This window comes from Rattus norvegicus, chromosome 1 (genome assembly GCF_036323735.1).
Source record: "Rattus norvegicus strain BN/NHsdMcwi chromosome 1, GRCr8, whole genome shotgun sequence".
NCBI lineage: Eukaryota > Metazoa > Chordata > Mammalia > Rodentia > Muridae > Rattus > Rattus norvegicus.
This window is the reverse complement of record NC_086019.1, coordinates 170,151,166-170,170,550: the sequence shown is the minus strand read 5'-3', so window position 1 is coordinate 170,170,550 and position 19,385 is coordinate 170,151,166. Positions and strand designations below refer to the sequence as shown.

The 19,385-nt window shown below is 40.1% G+C and overlaps 1 protein-coding gene across 1 annotated transcript; it reads left to right on the top strand.

The window, feature by feature from the left end:
* Positions 1-882: 882 nt before the first annotated feature.
* Or2d3c (olfactory receptor family 2 subfamily D member 3C) lies at positions 883-1,806 on the top strand. The gene has a single exon (NM_001000200.1). It carries the CDS (start codon positions 883-885, stop codon positions 1,804-1,806), a length of 924 nt encoding a protein of 307 aa, NP_001000200.1.
* The last annotated feature ends 17,579 nt before the right edge of the window (positions 1,807-19,385 follow it).

Sequence of the window (19,385 nt, the reverse complement as noted above, 5' to 3'; positions counted from 1 at the left end):
TGCGCTGCTGTTTCCGGGAGCTTCCATGTACCAGGGTTCCAGATGGTGTTTAGTGTTTTCCTCTGGCGTCCTAGATGTGTGCAGTGTGCAGTCTCTTCTGGTTTCCCAGGCGTGTCTGCCTCTCTGAAGGTTTGGCTCTCCCTCCCACACGATTTGGGTGCAGAGAACTGTTTATCCAGTAGATCTCTTCAGTTTCTGGCGGTGTCTCACACGCAGCGGTCCTGCTGCTCTTGGGCCCTCCTCCACAGGAACCCAGAGTCCTTATACCGTTTCCTCTTGGGCCAGGGATGTGGGCAGTGTTGGTGGTCTCTTCCGCTCTGCATCCTCAGGAGTGCCCACCTGACCAGGCGGTGAGGTCTCTCTCCCACGGGGTCTGGGAGCAGAGAGCTGCTGTGGGCTGGGATCCGCGGGTTTGGAACTCCGGGTGGTAAACCTTTCATTTCTTTTCCCAAGTGTTCCATTAGTAATTTCTTGCAGCTATAAGAAAAGTGAGTTTTTATAAATGTCATCATTTTATAGTGTAGAAATATAGCCTGGTTTACAGACATACATGTTTCTTTACCTAGAATACTAGGTAAAAGGCCAGGGGGACTTTGAGCTTTTTTATTGCTTTTGGATGGACATGAGTCATCAGGAAATCTGGCCAATGGCTGCCCACATTGAGAAATATTCTTCCTTACTGGTGCTATTACAAGATCTAAGAAGAGGTTACAAACTGACTTCCAACTGTCAAATTACTAAGTAAAGTAAAACTCAGACTTAAATACATAGTCTAATGTTGGGAAGTATGATTAAAATACCTACATCATTCAGATTTTCTGAAACAATTGTTTGTGTGTGTTTCTTTCCTTGACATTCTTTTACAGGGATAAACAACCATTCATGGGTGAACACAACAGAACTTCTGTGACAGAATTCATCCTTCTGGGCCTCTCACAGGATCCACAAACCCAAGTCCTGCTCTTCTTCCTTTTCCTCCTCATCTACCTGCTCACTGTGCTGGGAAACCTGCTGATCATTGTGCTCATCCACTCAGACCCCAGACTCCACACCCCCATGTACTTTTTCCTTAGAAACCTGTCTTTTGCTGATCTCTGCTTTTCTACTACCACAGTGCCCCAGGTGCTTGTGCACTTCCTGGTGAAGAGGAAGGCCATTTCTTTTGCTGGCTGCTCCATACAATTAGTTATGTTACTTCTAGTAGGGTGTACAGATTGTGCACTGCTAGCAGTGATGTCCTATGACCGCTATGTGGCTGTCTGCAAGCCACTACACTACTCCACTATCATGACACACTGGGTATGTGTCCAGCTGGCTGCAGGGTCCTGGGCTAGTGGCGTACTTGTGTCTCTGGTAGATGCCACATTCACATTGCGTCTTCCTTATCGAGGAAACAATGTCATTAACCACTTTTTCTGTGAGCCTCCTGCCCTCCTGAAGCTGGCTTCAGCAGATACCTACAGCACAGAAATGGCCATCTTTGCAATGGGCGTGGTAATCCTCCTAGCACCTGTCTCCCTCATCCTCATCTCCTACTGGAACATTGTCTCTACTGTGATCCAGATGCAGGCTGGAGAAGGGAGACTCAAGGTCTTCTCCACCTGTGGCTCCCACCTCATTGTAGTTGGTCTCTTCTATGGCTCAGCAATATTTGCCTACATGAGACCAAATTCAAAGATAATGAATGAAAGAGATAAAATGATTTCGGTGTTCTATTCAGCAGTGACTCCCATGCTGAACCCCATCATATACAGTCTGAGAAACAAAGATGTCAAAGGGGCTCTCAGGAGAATAATGTCAAGATAGCATTTTCTGAGATGGTAATGTAAGTGTGTTAAACATGACAGAGATATGGAGAGAAGGAATTTTCTTCAAGATCTTTGTTGTTTTATGCCATTCTCTTACTTTCTTTTTCTTCTTTTCATATAGTTTTTATATGTTCCATACAACTGCTTATTTAAAGGAAAAGTATCTTAATAGACTCTGGAATGAAATTTTCAATGAAGAAAGAAAAGGGAAAGTTTTTATTTGCAAATGGAAGAAGGGAGAATCAGGAAGGAAGGAAGGAAGGAAGGGAGGAAGGAAGGGAGGAAGGAAGGAAGGAAAGAAGAGAGGGAGGGAGGGAGGAGGAAGGAAGGAAGAGAAGATGTTTTTTTGGAAGGAAAGAGGAAGGAAGCAACATGAAAGCAATTCTTTTCTAACTTATATACAATATGGAAATTAAACAAAGTAAGTGTTATAGTATTTGTCCAAAAATACCCAATGGAAAAGCAGTCTCTCACAAATAGGAGGCTATGTTTCTTGCAATGAAGTTAACATGTGTCATTTGTACATGTATTTGGCAATTATATTATGAAGATATATTTTATATTCCATGCATCTTTGTAGAGCTTGAGAAGCAGACCATGAAAATATAACTCATGTTATATTTCTGGCATTTATTTTAAAAATTTCTGAAATTGAGTAGAAATCACATTGGCAGAATAACAAGTTATAGATGTTTAGAAATTTAAGAGAGTAGACATAAATCTAAAAATAGACAACTGGATGAGAAGATCCTTGAGTTTGATGTTACAGAATCTGGATAGTTTCTTTGTTTTCTTTACTTTTCCTACCCTCAAACAATCTGTGAGTTTCTATTGTACTGTTTTATCATCACCCCCAAAAGACTTCTAGTCATTTCTTCCTATACTCCTCCTACCAAATCTGGCTAGCTTTTAATCACAAAGCATCTGAAGACTGAATAATTTATGGGAATGATAATAGAGAATGAAGATAATGTAAAATGATGAAGTTTAGCAAGCTGTTTTGACCTTAGCGGGACAATTGAACTTTGTAATGCAAATCAGAGTTCACATAGCAGAATTTACAATGTATGCTCAGTTGCTTGTTGAAAACAGTGAATTCAGTAAAGAATGAAGTGAAATAGGTAGTTGATAAATTTCCCTTTAAACATCTGATTGCCTTGTAATTATTTTTAGATTAACTTTCTGGTTAGCATAATGAGTTAGCCTTTTGTTATGCACTTACCTATTAAGATGTTTCTTTTTTTCATTTTATTGGAGCTTGTCTTTATCAATATTTCAAATATTACTCCCCTTCCCATTTACCCTCCAGAAACACCCTATCACCTCCCACCCTTTGCCTCAATGAGGGTGCAATCACACTCAAAATTCTACTACCTCCTGCCCCTCAGCCCTGGCATTCCTTTACACTGGGTTATTGAGCCATCATAGGACCAAGGGCCTCTCCTCCTATTGATGCCTAACAAGGCCATCCTCTGCTAAATATGTGGCTGGAGCCATGGACCACTCTATGTTTACTCTTTGGTTGGTGGTTTAATCCCTAGGAGCTCTGGGGACTCTGGTTGGTTGATATTGTTGTTCTTCCTATGGTGATGCAACCCTCCCTCAGCTACCTCAGACCTTTTTTTAACTCCTCTATTGGGGACTCTGTTTTCAATCCAATGGTTGGCTGTGAGCATCCACCTCTGGATTTGTCAGGTTCTAGCAGAGTCTCTCAGGGGACAGGCATATCAGGATCCTGTCAGCATGCACATCTTGGCATCCCCAATAGTGTCTGGGTTTGGCGACTGCACGTGAGATGGATCCACAAAAGTCTCTGGATGACCATTTCTTCAGTCTGGGCTCCTCTCTTTGTGCCTGTAGTTCCCCTGTAAGTATTTTGTTCCCCCTTCTAAGAAGTACTGAAGCATCCACACTTTTTCTTCTTATTAGCTTCATGTGGTCTGTAAATTGTATCTTGGGTATTCTGAGCTTTTGGCTAATATCCACTTATAAGTGAGTATATATCATGTGTCTTCTTTTGTGGTTGGGTTAACTCATGTAGGATGATATTTTCTAGTTCCATATATTTGCCTACAAATTTCATAGTCATTGTTTTTGATAGCTGAGTAGTACTCCATTGCATAAATGTACCACATTTTCTGTATCCATTCTGCTGTTGAAGGACATCTGGGTTCTTTCCAGATTCTGGCTATTATAAATAAGGCTTCTATGAACATAGTGGAGCATGTGTTTTTGTTTTATGTTGGAACATCTTTTGGGTATATGTCAAGAAGTGGCATAGCTGTGTCTTCAGGTAGTACTATGTCCAATTTTCTGAGGAACTGCCTGACTGATTCCAGAGTGGTTGTACCAGCTTGCAATCCCACCAATAATGTTGGAGTGTTCCTCTTTCTCCACATCCTCGCCAGCATCTTCTGTCACCTCAGTTTTTGATCTGAAGGGTGTGAGGTGGAATCTCAGGGTTGTTTGATTTGCATTTCTCTGATGACTAAGGATGTTGAATATTTCTTTAGGTGCTTCGTGGCAATTTGATATTCCTCAGTTGAGAATTCTTTGTTTAGCTTTGAACCCCATGTTATATTATAATGGGGTCATTTGATTCTCCGGAGTCTCACTTATCGTGTTTTTTTTATATATATTGGATATTAGCCCTCTATTAGATGTAAGATTGCTAAAGACCTTTTCCCAATCGGTTGTTTGCCTTTTTGTCCTATTGACAATGTCTTTTGCCCTTCAGAAGCTTTGCAAAGTAAGAGGTCCCATTTGTCTATTGTTATCTTAGAACATAAGCCCTTTATGTTCTGTTCAGAAAATTTCTTGTTATGCCCATGTGTTTGAGACTCTTCCCCAATTTCTCTTCCATTAGTTTCAGTGTATCTGGTTTTATGTGGAAGTCCTTGATCTGATGGAATTGAGGTTTGTACACGGTGATAAGAATGGTTTGATTTGCATTCTTATACATGCTGATTTTAGTTGAATCAGCATAATTTGTTGAAAATGCTGGGATTTTTCCCCAACTTGATGGGTTTAGCTCCTTTTCAAAATCAAGTGACCATAGGTGTGTGGGTTCATTTCTGGGTCTTCAATTCTATTCCCTCAATCTACCTGCCTGTCTCTGTACAAATACCATACACTCTTTATCACTATTGCTCTGAAATGCAGATTGAAGTTAAGGATAGCCATTCCCCCAGAAGGTCTTTGATTGTTGAGAATATATTTTGCTCTCCTCAGTTATTTGTTATTCCTATTGAATTTGCAAATGGCTCTTTCTAACTCTATGAAGAATTGAGTTGGATTTTTGATGGAGATTGCAATGAATCTGTAGATTGCTCTCAGGAAGATGGGCATTTTCACTATATTTATCCTACAAATACATGAGCATAAGAGGTCTTTCCATCTTCCGAGATCTTTGATTTCTTTCTTCAGAGACTTGAAGTTCTAGTCATACAGATCTTTCACTTGCTTTCACACCGAGGTATTTTACGTTATTTGTGACTATTGTAAAGGGTGTCATTTTCCTGATTTCTTTCTCAGCCTGTTTATTCTTTGAATAGAGGAAGGCTACTCATTTGTTCGAGTTAATTTTTTATGCACCCACTTTGCTGAAGTTACTTTTCAGCTGTAGGTGTTCTCTGATGGAATTTTTAGGGTCACTTAAGTATGCTATCATATCATCTGCAAGTAGTGATATTTTGATTTCTTCCTTTCCAATTCATATGAATTTTTCCTCCTTTTATTGTCTAATTGTTCTGGCTAGGATTTCAAGTACTATATTGAATAGGTGGGGAGAGAGTGGGCAGCATTGTTTAGTCCCTGATTTTAGTGGCATTGCTTCAATTTTCTCTCCATTTAGTTTGATTCTGGCTACTGGTTTGCTGTATATTGCTTTTACTATGTTTAGGTATGGACCTCGAATTCCTGATCTTTCCCAGACTTTTAACATGAAGGGGTGTAGAATTTTGTCAAATGCTTTCTCAGCATCTAATGAAACAAACATGTTTTTTTTCCTTTGAGTTTTTTTATATAGTGGATTATGTTGATGGATTTCCATATATTGAATCATCCCTGCATACCTGAGATGAAGCTTACTTGAACATGCTGGATGATCATTTTGATGTGTTCTTGGATTTGGTTTGCAAGAATTTTATTGAGTATTTTTGCATTGATATTCATAATGGAAAGTGGTTTGAAGTTCTCTTTCTTTCTCTAGTCTGTCAATTGTTTAGGTATAAGCATAATTTTGGCTTCAAAGAATGAATTGGGTAGTCTTCCTTCTGTTTCTATTTTGGGGAATAGTTTGAAGAGTATTGGTATTAGGTCTTTTTTGAAGGTTTGATAGATTTATACACTAAACCCATCAGGTCCTGGGCTTTTTTTTGGTTGGGAGACTTTTAATGACTGCTTCTATTTCTTTGGGAATTATGGGACTGTATACATGGTTTATCTGATTCTGATTTAACTTTGGTACCTGGTGTCTTTCTAGAAAATTGTCCATTTCATCCAGATTTTCCAATTTTGTAGACCTTTGTAGTAGGATCTGCTGAGTTTTTAAATTTCCCCAGTTTCTGTTGTTATGTCTCCCTTTTCATTTCTGATTTTGTTAATTTGGATACTGTCTCTGTGCACTCTAGTTAGTCTGGTTAAGGGTTTATCTATCTTGCTGATTTTCTCAAAGAACCAGATCCTTGTTGTTCAGCTTCCTTGTGTATGTGGGCTTTCTGGTTGTGTGTGTGTGTGTGTGTGTGTGTGTGTCTGTGTGTGTGTGCATGTGTGTGTTGTTATTGTTGTTATTATTGAAGATCAGCCTTAGTTCGTGGTGATATGATAGGAAGCAAGGGAATTTTTAATCTTCTTGTGTCTGTATTGGTGTTGTGTTACCAATTATATGGTTAATTTTGGAGAAGGTACCATGAGGTGCTAAGAAGAAGGCATATCCTTTTGTTTTAGGGTAAAATGTTCAACAGATATCTGTTAAATAGTTTTGTTCATAACTTCTGTTTATTTCACTGTGTCTTGTTTAATTTCTGTTTACATGATATGTCCATTGATGAGAATGTGGTGTTGAAGTCTCTCACTATTAGTGTGAGAGGTACAATGTGCATTTTGAGTTTTAGCAAAGTTTTTTCTATGAATGTGGGTGCCCTTGCATTGGGAGCTTAGATGTTTAGAACAGAAAGTTCATCTTGGTAGATTTTTTCTTTAAGGAGTATAAAGTGTTCTTTCTTATCTTCTTTTGATAACTTTTGGTTGAAAGTCAATTTTATTTGATATTAGAATGTCTACTCCAGCCTGTTTCTTCAGGTCATTTGCTTGGAAAAATTTTTCCAGCCTTTTACTCTGAGGTAGTGTCTGCATTTGGTGCATTTCCTGTATGCAGCAAAATGCTGGGTCCTGTTTACATATCCAGTCAGTTAGTCTATGTCTTTTTATTGGGGAATTGAGTCTATTGATGCTTAGACATATTAAAGAAAAGTGATTCTTGCTTTCTGTTATTTTTGTTGCTAGAAGTGGAACTAAGTTTGTGTGGCTTTCTTCTTTTGGACTTGTTGAAAGAAGATTAAGTTTTGGCTTTTTCTAGGGTATAGTTTCCTTCCTTGTTTTAGGGTTTTCTATCTGTTATCCTTTATGGTGCTGGATTTGTGTGAAGATATTTTACTAATTTGTTTTTTCATGGAATATCTTGGTTTTTCCATCTATTTAATTGAGAGCTTTGCTGGGTTTAGTAGCCTGGACTGGCATTTGTGTTCTTTTAGGATCTGAATGACCTCTGCCCAGGATCTTCTGGCATTCATAGTCTCTGGTGAGAAGTCTGGTGTAAATCTGATAGGTCTGCCTTTATATATTACTTGACTTTTTTCTCTTACAGCTGTTAATATTTTTTGTTTTGCACATTTGGAGTTTTGATTATTATGTGATAGAACCATTTTCTTTTCTAGTCTAGTCTACTTGGTTTTCTGTAGGCTTCTGGTATGTTCATGGACATCTTTATTTAGGTTAGGGAAATTTTCTTCTATACTATTGTTGAATATAATTACTGGCCCTTTTAGTTGGGAATTTTTGTTCTCTTCTATACCTATTATGCTTAGGTTTTTGTCTTCTCATTGTGTCCTGGATTTCCTGGATGTTTTGGGTTAGGAGTTTATTTATTTATTTATTTATTTATTTATTTATTTATTTTTTATTTATTTATCGCATTTTGCATTTTCTTTGACCTTTGTGTCAATGTTTTCTATGGTATCTTTTGTACCTAAAATTCTGTCTTCTATCTCTTGTATTCTGTTGGTGATGTTTGCATCTATGACTCCTGATCTCTTTCTTAGGTTTTCTTACTCCAGGGTTGTCTCCCTTTGTGCTTCCTTTATTGTTTCTATTTCCATTTTTAAAACCTGTATGGTTTTGTTCAATTCCTTCACCTGTTTGTTTGTGTTTTCCTGTAAATCCATAAGGAATTTTTGTGTTTCCTCTTTAAGGGCTTCTACCTGTTTCTCTGTGTTTTCCTATATTTCTTTAAGGAAGTTATATTTATCTTTCTTAAAGTCCTCTATTATCATCTTGAGATGTGATTTTGAATCCAAATCTTGCTTTTCTGGTGTAACGGGGTATCTAGGACTTGCTTTACTTGTAGAACTGGGTTCTAATGATAACAACTACCCTTGGTTTCTTTTTCTTATGTTCTTATGCTTGCCTCTCACTATCTGGTTATTTCTAGGGCTATCTGCCCTTGCTTTTTCTGAATATAGCCTATCCCTCCTGTTATCCTGGTTGTGTCAGAACTTTCCGGAGTCCAGCTGTTTCTGTGATCCTATGATTCTCGGATTCTGTGATCCTGAGATACTGGGTTTTTCAGAGCTCCTTGGAGTATAGCTGCCTCCGGCATCCTGAAATTCTGGTATGACCAAGTTTCTGAAATCCTTTCGTGTCAGAGCTCCTGGGAGTCAAACTTTCTCATGGTGTTGCAGGAGTGGGTGGGGAACCAGAGCCCTGGGTATGCACTGGGCACAGGTGCAAGCTGGAAAGTACCCATGACTCTGGGTGGTGGGGTTTGGCTTTCCCTGTTTCATGTGGGAGTCCCAGGTATGCTGGGTGTTGGGAAAAATATTGTGGCTTCATCTGTGATCTTGAGTGAGTCAGAGGTACAGTGTTCTTGGTTGTGCCCAATCTCCTGGGACTCAAGTTTCCTCTGTAATCCTGGGCATTTCAGAGCACCTTTGATCCTGGCATGTAGAGCACCTGGGATTTGGACTTCCTCTGGGTGTTGTGGAACTTGTGGCAAAGCCAGCATCCAAGGTCTGCTCACGGCACTGGCTCAGACTGGAAGGGACCATGTTCATGGCTCTTTGGGGATTCTTGTATCCATAGATCCTGTGGTTGTGTTGCAGCAGATGTTGTGGCTTCCTCCCCTCTGATACTGGGCACCTTACAGCACCTGGGAGTCAGCTTCCTCTGGGTTTTGGGGCACTTGGTAGGAAGCCTGTGCCCAAGTTTTGCTCAGGGACCTGGTTAGGTGAAACAAATAAAAGTACATAAAAAAAGAAAGTAGGAGAATGACAGAACACAGAGCATTGGGTGTGTGTGTGTGTGTGTGTGTGTGTGTGTGTGTGTGTGTGTGTGTACAGATACAAATCACTACATTTTGTTCCTGTTCATGCCCACACTACCCTCTAGAATCTTCCCTCTTAACCTTGATGATTCTTTTCCTCCTCTTAGGGCTTGCTGGACACTCAGGATCTTCTTACTGCAGTGATTCCAGAACTGCTGCTCTGCATGAATGTTCATATTTAAGGATTTTTAAAAATTGACCATATAATCAGTCACAAAACAGGCCTCAATAGGTACAGGAAGATAGAAATAATCCCATGCATCCTATAAGATCATCACAGACTAAGACTGGCCTTCAATGACAGCACTAAGACAGAAAGCACACATATACAAGGAAGTTGAAAACTTTCTACTCAATGACAACTTGGTCACGGAAGACATTAAAAACTTTTTAGAATTTAATGAAAATGAAGATACAACATTCCCAAACGTATCGGACACAATGAAAGCTGTACTAAGAAGAAAACTCAAAGCGCTGAGTGCCTGAAAAAAGAAACAGGGAAGAGCGTATGTCCGCAGCTTGACAGCACACCTAAAAGCTCTAGAACAAAAAGAAATACATAAACCCAAGAGGAGTAGAAGGCAGGAAATAATCAAACTCAGAGCTGAAATCAACCGAGTAGAAGCAAAAAGAATCATACAAAGAATCAACAAAACCACGAGCTGGTTATGTGAGAAAACCAAAAAGATAGATAAACCCTTAGCCAGACTAACCAGAGGTCACAGAGAGTGCATGCAAATTAACAAAATAAGAAAGGAAAAGGGAGACATAACAACAGAATATGAAGAAATTAAAAAAATCATCAGATCCTACTACAAAAGCTTATATTCAACAAAACTGGAAAATCTGGAGGAAATGGACAATTTTCTAGACAGATAAAAGGTACCAAAGTTAAATCAGGAACAAATAAACAATCTAAACAACCCCATAACTCCTAAAGAAATAGAAGCAGTTGTTAAAAGTCTCCCAACCAAAAAAAGAGCCCAGGTCCAGATGGGTTCAGTGCAGAATTCTAACAGACATTCATAGAAGACCTCATACTAAAACTGTCCAAATTATTCCACAAAAGAGAAATAGAAGGAGCACTACCAAATTCCTTCTATGAAGCCACAATTACTTTTATACCAAAACAACACAGAGACCGAACAAAGAAAGAGAACTGCAGACCAATTTCCCTTATGAATATTGACGCAAAAATACTCAATAAAATTCTTACAAACCGAATCCAAGAACACATCAAAAGCATCATCAATCATGATCAAGTAGGCTTCATCCCAGGCATGCAGGGATGGTTTAATATACAAAAATCTATCAATGTAATCCACTATATAAACAAGCTCAAAGATAAGAACCATATGGTAATTTCATTAGATGCTGAGAAAGCATTTGACAAAATTCATCACCCTTTCATGATAAAAGTCCTGGAAAGATTATGAATTCAAGGCCCATATCTAAACATAGTAAAAGCAATATACAGCATACCAGTAGCTAACATCAAACTAAATGGAGAGGAATTTGAAGCAATCCCACTAAAATCAGGGACTAGACAAGGCTGCCCACTCTCTCCCTACTTATTCAATATAGTACTCAAAGTCCTAGCCAGAGCAATCAGACAGCGAAAGGAGGTCAAAGGATACAAATTTGAAGGGAAGATATCAAAATATCAGTATTTGCAGATGATATTTTTGTGTAATGAAGTGACCCCAAAAGTTCCACCAGAGAACTACTAAATCTGATATACAACTTCAGCAAAGTGTCCAGGTATTAAATTAACTCAAACAAATCAGTAGCCTTCCTGTACTCAAAGGATAAACAGACTGAGAAAGAAATTAAGGAAAAGCCATCCTTCACAATAGTCCCAAATAATATAAAATATCTTAGTGTGACTTTAACCAAGCAAGGGAAAGATCTGTATGACAAGAACTCTAAGTCTCTAAAGAAAGAAATTGAGGAAGATCTCAGAAGATGGAAAGATCTTCCATGCTCATGGATAGGCAGGATTAATATAGTAAAGCAACCTACAGATTCAATACAATCCCCATCATAATTCCCACCCAATTTTTTTATAGAGATAGAAAGAGCAATTTGCAAATTCATTTGGAATAACAAAAAACCCAGGATAGTGAAAACTATACTCAACAATAAAAGAACTTCTGGGGGAATCACTATCCCTGAACTCAAGCAGTATTACTGAGCAATAGTGATAAAAACTGCATGGTATTGGTACAGAGACAGACAGATAGACCAGTGCAATAGAACTGAAGACCCAGAAATGAACCCACACCTATAGTCACTTGGTCTTTGACAAAGGAGCTAAAACCATCCAATGGAAGAAAGAATGCCTTTTCAACCAATGGTGTTGGTTCAACTGGAGGTCGGCATGTAGAAGAGTGCAAATTGATCCATTCTTATCACAATGTACAAAGTTTAAGTCCAAGTGGATCAACGATCTCCACATCAAACCAGATACACTCAAACTAATAGAAGAGAAAGTGGGGAAGAGTCTCGAACACATGGGCACTGGGGAAAATTTCCTGAAGAAAACACCAATGGCTCTTGCTCTAAGATCAAGATGGACAAATGGGACCTCGTAAAACTGCAAAGCTTTTGTGAAGCAAAAGACACTGTCATTAGGACAAAATGGCAACCAACAGATTAGGAAAACATCTTTACCAATCCTACATCTGATAGAGGGCTAATATCCAAAATATACAAAGAACTCATATACAAATAACCCTATTAAAAATGAGGTACAGACCTCATAGGTAGCAATGAATATTCTAGTAAGATCACCAGTGGAAGGGGAAGCCCTTGGTCCTGCTAAGACTGAACCCCCAGTGAACGTGATTGTTGGGGGGAGGGCGGCAATGTGGGGAGGATGGGGAGGGGAACACCCATAACAAAGGGGAGGGGGAGGGATTAGGGGGATGATTGCCCGGAAACCGGGAAAGGGAATAACACTCGAAATGTAAATAAGAAATACTCAAGTTAATAAAAAAATGAGGTACAGAGGTAAACAAAACATTCTCACTGGTGGAATATCGAATGGCTGAGAAACACCTAAAGAAATGTTCAACATCTTTAGTCATCAGGGAAATGCAAATTAAAACAACCCTGAGATTCCACCTTACACCAGTCAGAATGGCTAAGATCAAAAACTCAGGTGACAGAAGATGCTGGCTAGGATGTGGAGAAAGAGGAACACTCCTCCATTGTTGCAAACTGGTACAACCACTCTTGAAATCAGTCTGGAGAGTCCTCAGAAAATTGGACATTGCACTACCTGAGGGCCCAGCTATTCCTCTCCTGGGCATATACCCGAAAGATGCTCCAACATACAACAAAGACACATGCTCCACTATGTTCACAGCAGCCTTTTTTATAATAGCCAGAAGCTGGAAAGAACTCAGATGCTTTTTAACAGAGGAATGAATTCAGAAAATGTGGTACATCTACACAATGGAGTACTACTCAGCTATCAAAAACAATGACTTCGGACACCGCCGGACCCTGAAGGAAACAGACCGGATAAACAGTTCTCTGCACCCAAATCCCGTGGGAGGGAGAGCTAAACCTTCGGAGAGGCGGACAAGCCTGGGAAACCAGAAGAGACTGCTCCCTGCACACACATCTCAGACGCCAGAGGAAAAAGCCAAAGACCATCTGGAACCCTGGTGCACTGAAGCTCCCGGAAGGGGCGGCACAGGTCTTCCTGGTTGCTGCTGCTGCAGAGAGCCCCTGGGCAGCACCCCACGAGCGAACCTGAGCCTCGGGACCACAGGTAAGACCAAATTTTCTGTTGCAAGAAAGCTGCCTGGTGAGCTTGGGACACACAGAAGCAGAATTTCTCTAGGACCGGGCATGTTCTGTGTTTACCGGAAGTCCCACACCCGCGGATCCCGGCCCGCAGCAGCTCTCTGCTCCCAGACCCGGTAAGAGAGAGACCCAACCGCCTGGTCAGGTGGGCACTCCTGAGGCTGCAGAGCGGAAGAGACCACCAACACTGCTCACCCCTGCCCACATCCCTGGCCCAAGAGGAAACTGTATAAGGCCTCTGGGCTCCCGTGGGGGAGGGCCCAGGAGCGGCAGGACCCCTGCCTGAGACACCACCGGAACCTGAAAGAAACAGACCGGATAAACAGTTCTCTGCACCCAAATCCCGTGGGAGGGAGAGCTAAACCTTCAGAGAGGCAGACAAGCCTGGGAAACCAGAAGAGACTGCTCCCTGCAAACACATCTCGGACGCCAGAGGAAAAAGCCAAAGACCATCTGGAACCCTGGTGCACTGAAGCTCCCGGAAGGGGTGGCACAGGTCTTCCTGGTTGCTGCCGCTGCAGAGAGCCCCTGGGCAGCACCCCACGAGCAAACCTGAGCCTCGGGACCACAGGTAAGACCAAATTTTCTGCTGCAAGAAAGCTGCCTGGTGAACTCAAGACACAGGCCCACAGGAACAGCTGAAGACCTGTAGAGAGGAAAAACTACACGCCCGAAAGCAGAACACTCTGTCCCCATAACTGACTGAAAGAGAGGAAAACAGGTCTACAGCACTCCTGACACACAGGCTTATAGGACAGTCTAGCCACTGTCAGAAATAGCAGAACAAAGTAACACTAGAGATAATCTGATGGCGAGAGGCAAGCGCAGGAACCCAAGCAACAGAAACCAAGACTACAAGCCATCATCGGAGCCCAATTCTCCCACCAAAACAAACATGGAATATCCAAACACACCAGAAAAGCAAGATCTAGTTTCAAAATCATATTTGATCATGATGCTGGAGGACTTCAAGAAAGACATGAACACACTTAGGGAAGCACAGGAAAACATTAATAAACAAGTAAAAGCCTACAGAGAGGAATCGCAAAAATCCCTGAAAGAATTCCAGGAAAACACAATCAAACAGTTGAAGGACTTAAAATTGGAAATAGAAGCAATCAAGAAAGAACACATGGAAACAACCCTGGATATAGAAAACCAAAAGAAGAGACAAGGAGCTGTAGATACAAGCTTCACCAACAGAATACAAGAGATGGAAGAGAGAATCTCAGGAGCAGAAGATTCCATAGAAATCATTGACTCAACTGTCAAAGATAATTTAAAGCGGAAACAGCTACTGGTCCAAAACATACAGGAAATCCAGGACTCAATGAGAAGATCAAACCTAAGGATAATAGGTATAGAAGAGAGTGAAGACTCCCAGCTCAAAGGACCAGTAAATATCTTCAACAAAATCATAGAAGAAAAGTTCCCTAACCTAAAAAAAGAGATACCCATGGACATACAAGAAGCCTACAGAACTCCAAATAGATTGGACCAGAAAAGAAACACCTCCCGTCACATAATTGTCAAAACACCAAACGCACAAAATAAAGAAAGAATATTAAAAGCAGTAAGGGAAAAAGGTCAAGTAACATATAAAGGGAGACCTATCAGAATCACACCAGACTTCTCGCCAGAAACTATGAAGGCCAGAAGATCCTGGACTGATGTCATACAGACCCTAAGAGAACACAAATGCCAGCCCAGGTTACTGTATCCAGCAAAACTCTCAATTAACATTGATGGAGAAACCAAGATATTCCATGACAAAACCAAATTTACACAATATCTTTCTACAAATCCAGCACTACAAAGGATAATAAATGGTAAAGCCCAACATAAGGAGGCAAGCTATACCCTAGAAGAAGCAAGAAACTAATCGTCTTGGCAACAAAACAAAGAGAATGAAAGCACACAAACATAACCTCACATCCAAATATGAATATAACGGGAAGCAATAATCACTATTCCTTAATATCTCTCAATATCAATGGCCTCAACTCCCCAATAAAAAGACATAGATTAACAAACTGGATACGCAACGAGGACCCTGCATTCTGCTGCCTACAGGAAACACACCTCAGAGCCAAAGACAGACACTACCTCAGAGTGAAAGGCTGGAAAACAACTTTCCAAGCAAATGGTCAGAAGAAGCAAGCTGGAGTAGCCATTCTAATATCAAATAAAATCAATTTCCAACTAAAAGTCATCAAAAAAGATAAGGAAGGACACTTCATATTCATCAAAGGAAAAATCAACCAAGATGAACTCTCAATCCTAAATATCTATGCCCCAATTACAAGGGCACCTACATACGTAAAAGAAACATTACTAAAGCTCAAAACACACATTGCACCTCACACAATAATAGTGGGAGATTTCAACACCCCACTCTCATCAATGGACAGATCATGGACACAGAAATTAAACAGTGATGTAGACAGACTAAGAGAAGTCATGAGCCAAATGGACTTAACAGATATTTATAGAACATTCTATCCTAAAGCAAAAGGATATACCTTCTTCTCAGCTCCTCATGGTACTTTCTCCAAAATTGACCATATAATTGGTCAAAAAACGGGCCTCAACAGGTACAGAAAGATAGAAATAATCCCATGCGTGCTATCGGACCACCACGGCCTAAAACTGGTCTTCAATAACAATAAGGGAAGAATGCCCACATATACGTGGAAATTGAACAATGCTCTACTCAATGATAACCTGGTCAAGGAAGAAATAAAGAAAGAAATTAAAAACTTTTTAGAATTTAATGAAAGTGAAGATACAACATACTCAAACTTATGGGACACAATGAAAGCTGTGCTAAGAGGAAAACTCATAGCGCTGAGTGCCTGCAGAATGAAACAGGAAAGAGCATATGTCAGCAGCTTGACAGCACACCTAAAAGCTCTAGAACAAAAAGTAGCAAATACACCCAGGAGGAGTAGAAGGCAGGAAATAATCAAACTCAGAGCTGAAATCAACCAAGTAGAAACAAAAAGGACCATAGAAAGAATCAACAGAACCAAAAATTGGTTCTTTGAGAAAATCAACAAGATAGATAAACCCTTAGCCAGACTAACGAGAGGTCACATTGAGTGTGTCCAAATTAACAAAATCAGAAATGAAAAGGGAGACATAACTACAGATTCGGAGGAAATTCAAAAAATCATCAGATCTTACTATAAAAACCTATATTCAACAAAATTTGAAAATCTTCAGGAAATGGACAATTTCCTAGACAGATACCAGGTATCGAAGTTAAATCAGGAACAGATAAACCAGTTAAACAACCCCATAACTCCTAAGGAAATAGAAGCAGTCATTAAAGGTCTCCCAACCAAAAAGAGCCCAGGTCCAGACGGGTTTAGTGCAGAATTCTATCAAACCTTCACAGAAGACCTCATACCAATATTATCCAAACTATTCCACAAAATTGAAACAGATGGAGCCCTACCGAATTCCTTCTACGAAGCCACAATTACTCTTATACCTAAACCACACAAAGACAAAACAAAGAAAGAGAACTTCAGACCAATTTCCCTTATGAATATCGACGCAAAAATACTCAATAAAATTCTGGCAAACCGAATTCAAGAGCACATCAAAACAATCATCCACCATGATCAAGTAGGCTTCATCCCACGCATGCAGGGATGGTTTAATATACGGAAAACCATCAACGTGATCCATTATATAAACAAACTGAAAGAACAGAACCACATGATCATTTCATTAGATGCTGAGAAAGCATTTGACAAAATTCAACACCCCTTCATGATAAAAGTCCTGGAAAGAATAGGAATTCAAGGCCCATACCTAAACATAGTAAAAGCCATATACAGCAAACCAGTTGCTAACATTAAACTAAATGGAGAGAAACTTGAAGCAATCCCACTAAAATCAGGGACTAGACAAGGCTGCCCACTCTCTCCCTACTTATTCAATATAGTTCTTGAAGTTCTAGCCAGAGCAATCAGACAACAAAAGGAGATCAAAGGGATACATATCGGAAAAGAAGAGGTCAAAATATCACTATTTGCAGATGACATGATAGTATATTTAAGTGATCCCAAAAGTTCCACCAGAGAACTACTAAAGCTGATAAACAACTTCAGCAAAGTGGCTGGGTATAAAATTAACTCAAATAAATCAGTTGCCTTCCTCTATACAAAAGAGAAACAAGCCGAGAAAGAAATTAGGGAAACGACACCCTTCATAATAGACCCAAATAATATAAAGTACCTCGGTGTGACTTTAACCAAGCAAGTAAAAGATCTGTACAATAAGAACTTCAAGACACTGAGGAAAGAAATTGAAGAAGACCTCAGAAGATGGAAAGATCTCCCATGCTCATGGATTGGCAGGATTAATATAGTAAAAATGGCCATTTTACCAAAAGCAATCTACAGATTCAATGCAATCCCCATCAAAATACCAATCCAATTCTTCAAAGAGTTAGACAGAACAATTTGCAAATTCATCTGGAATAACAAAAAACCCAGGATAGCTAAAGCTATTCTCAACAATAAAAGGACTTCAGGGGGAATCACTATCCCTGAACTCAAGCAGTATTACAGAGCAATAGTGATAAAAACTGCATGGTATTGGTACAGAGACAGACAGATAGACCAATGGAATAGAATTGAAGACCCAGAAATGAACCCACACACCTATGGTCACTTGATTTTTGACAAAGGAGCCAAAACCATCCAATGGAAAAAAGATAGCATTTTCAGCAAATGGTGCTGGTTCAACTGGAGGGCAACATGTAGAAGAATGCAGATCGATCCATGCTTATCACCCTGTACAAAGCTTAAGTCCAAGTGGATCAAGGATCTCCACATCAAACCAGACACACTCAAACTAATAGAAGAAAAACTAGGCAAGCATCTGGAACACATGGGCACTGGAAAAAATTTCCTGAACAAAACACCAATGGCTTATGCTCTAAGATCAAGAATCGACAAATGGGATCTCATAAAACTGCAAAGCTTCTGTAAGGCAAAGGACACTGTGGTTAGGACAAAACGGCAACCAACAGATTGGGAAAAGATCTTTACCAATCCTACAACAGATAGAGGCCTTATATCCAAAATATACAAAGAACTCAAGAAGTTAGACCGCAGGGAAACAAATAACCCTATTAAAAAATGGGGTTCAGAGCTAAACAAAGAATTCACAGCTGAGGAATGCCGAATGGCTGAGAAACACCTAAAGAAATGTTCAACATCTTTAGTCATAAGGGAAATGCAAATCAAAACAACCCTGAGATTTCACCTCACACCAGTGAGAATGGCTAAGATCAAAAACTCAGGTGACAGCAGATGCTGGCGAGGATGTGGAGAAAGAGGAACACTCCTCCATTGTTGGTGGGATTGCAGACTGGTAAAACCATTCTGGAAATCAGTCTGGAGGTTCCTCAGAAAATTGGACATTGAACTGCCTGAGGATCCAGCTATACCTCTCTTGGGCATATACCCAAAAGATGCCTCAACATATAAAAGAGACACGTGCTCCACTATGTTCATCGCAGCCTTATTTATAATAGCCAGAAAATGGAAAGAACCCAGATGCCCTTCAACAGAGGAATGGATACAGAAAATGTGGTACATCTACACAATGGAATATTACTCAGCTATCAAAAACAACGAGTTTATGAAATTCGTAGGCAAATGGTTGGAACTGGAAAATATCATCCTGAGTGAGCTAACCCAATCACAGAAAGACATACATGGTATGCACTCATTGATAAGTGGCTATTAGCCCAAATGCTTGAATTACCCTAGATCCCTAGAACAAACGAAACTCAAGACGGATGATCAAAATGTGAATGCTTCACTCCTTCTTTAAATGAGGAAAAAGAATACCCTTGGCAGGGAAGGGAGAGGCAAAGATTAAAACAGAGACTGAAGGAACACCCATTCAGAGCCTGCCCCACATGTGGCCCATACATATACAGCCACCCAATTGGACAAGATGGATGAAGCAAAGAAGTGCAGACCGACAGGAGCCGGATGTAGATCGCTCCTGAGAGACACAGCCAGAATACAGCAAATACAGAGGCGAATGCCAGCAGCAAACCACTGAACTGAGAATAGGTCCCCTATTGAAGGAATCAGAGAAAGAACTGGAAGAGCTTGAAGGGGCTCGAGACC

Excerpts from the sequence above, each read along its gene's own strand:
- Or2d3c (NM_001000200.1), top strand. The coding sequence starts at position 883 with ATGGGTGAACACAACAGAACTTCTGTGACAGAATTCATCCTTCTGGGC.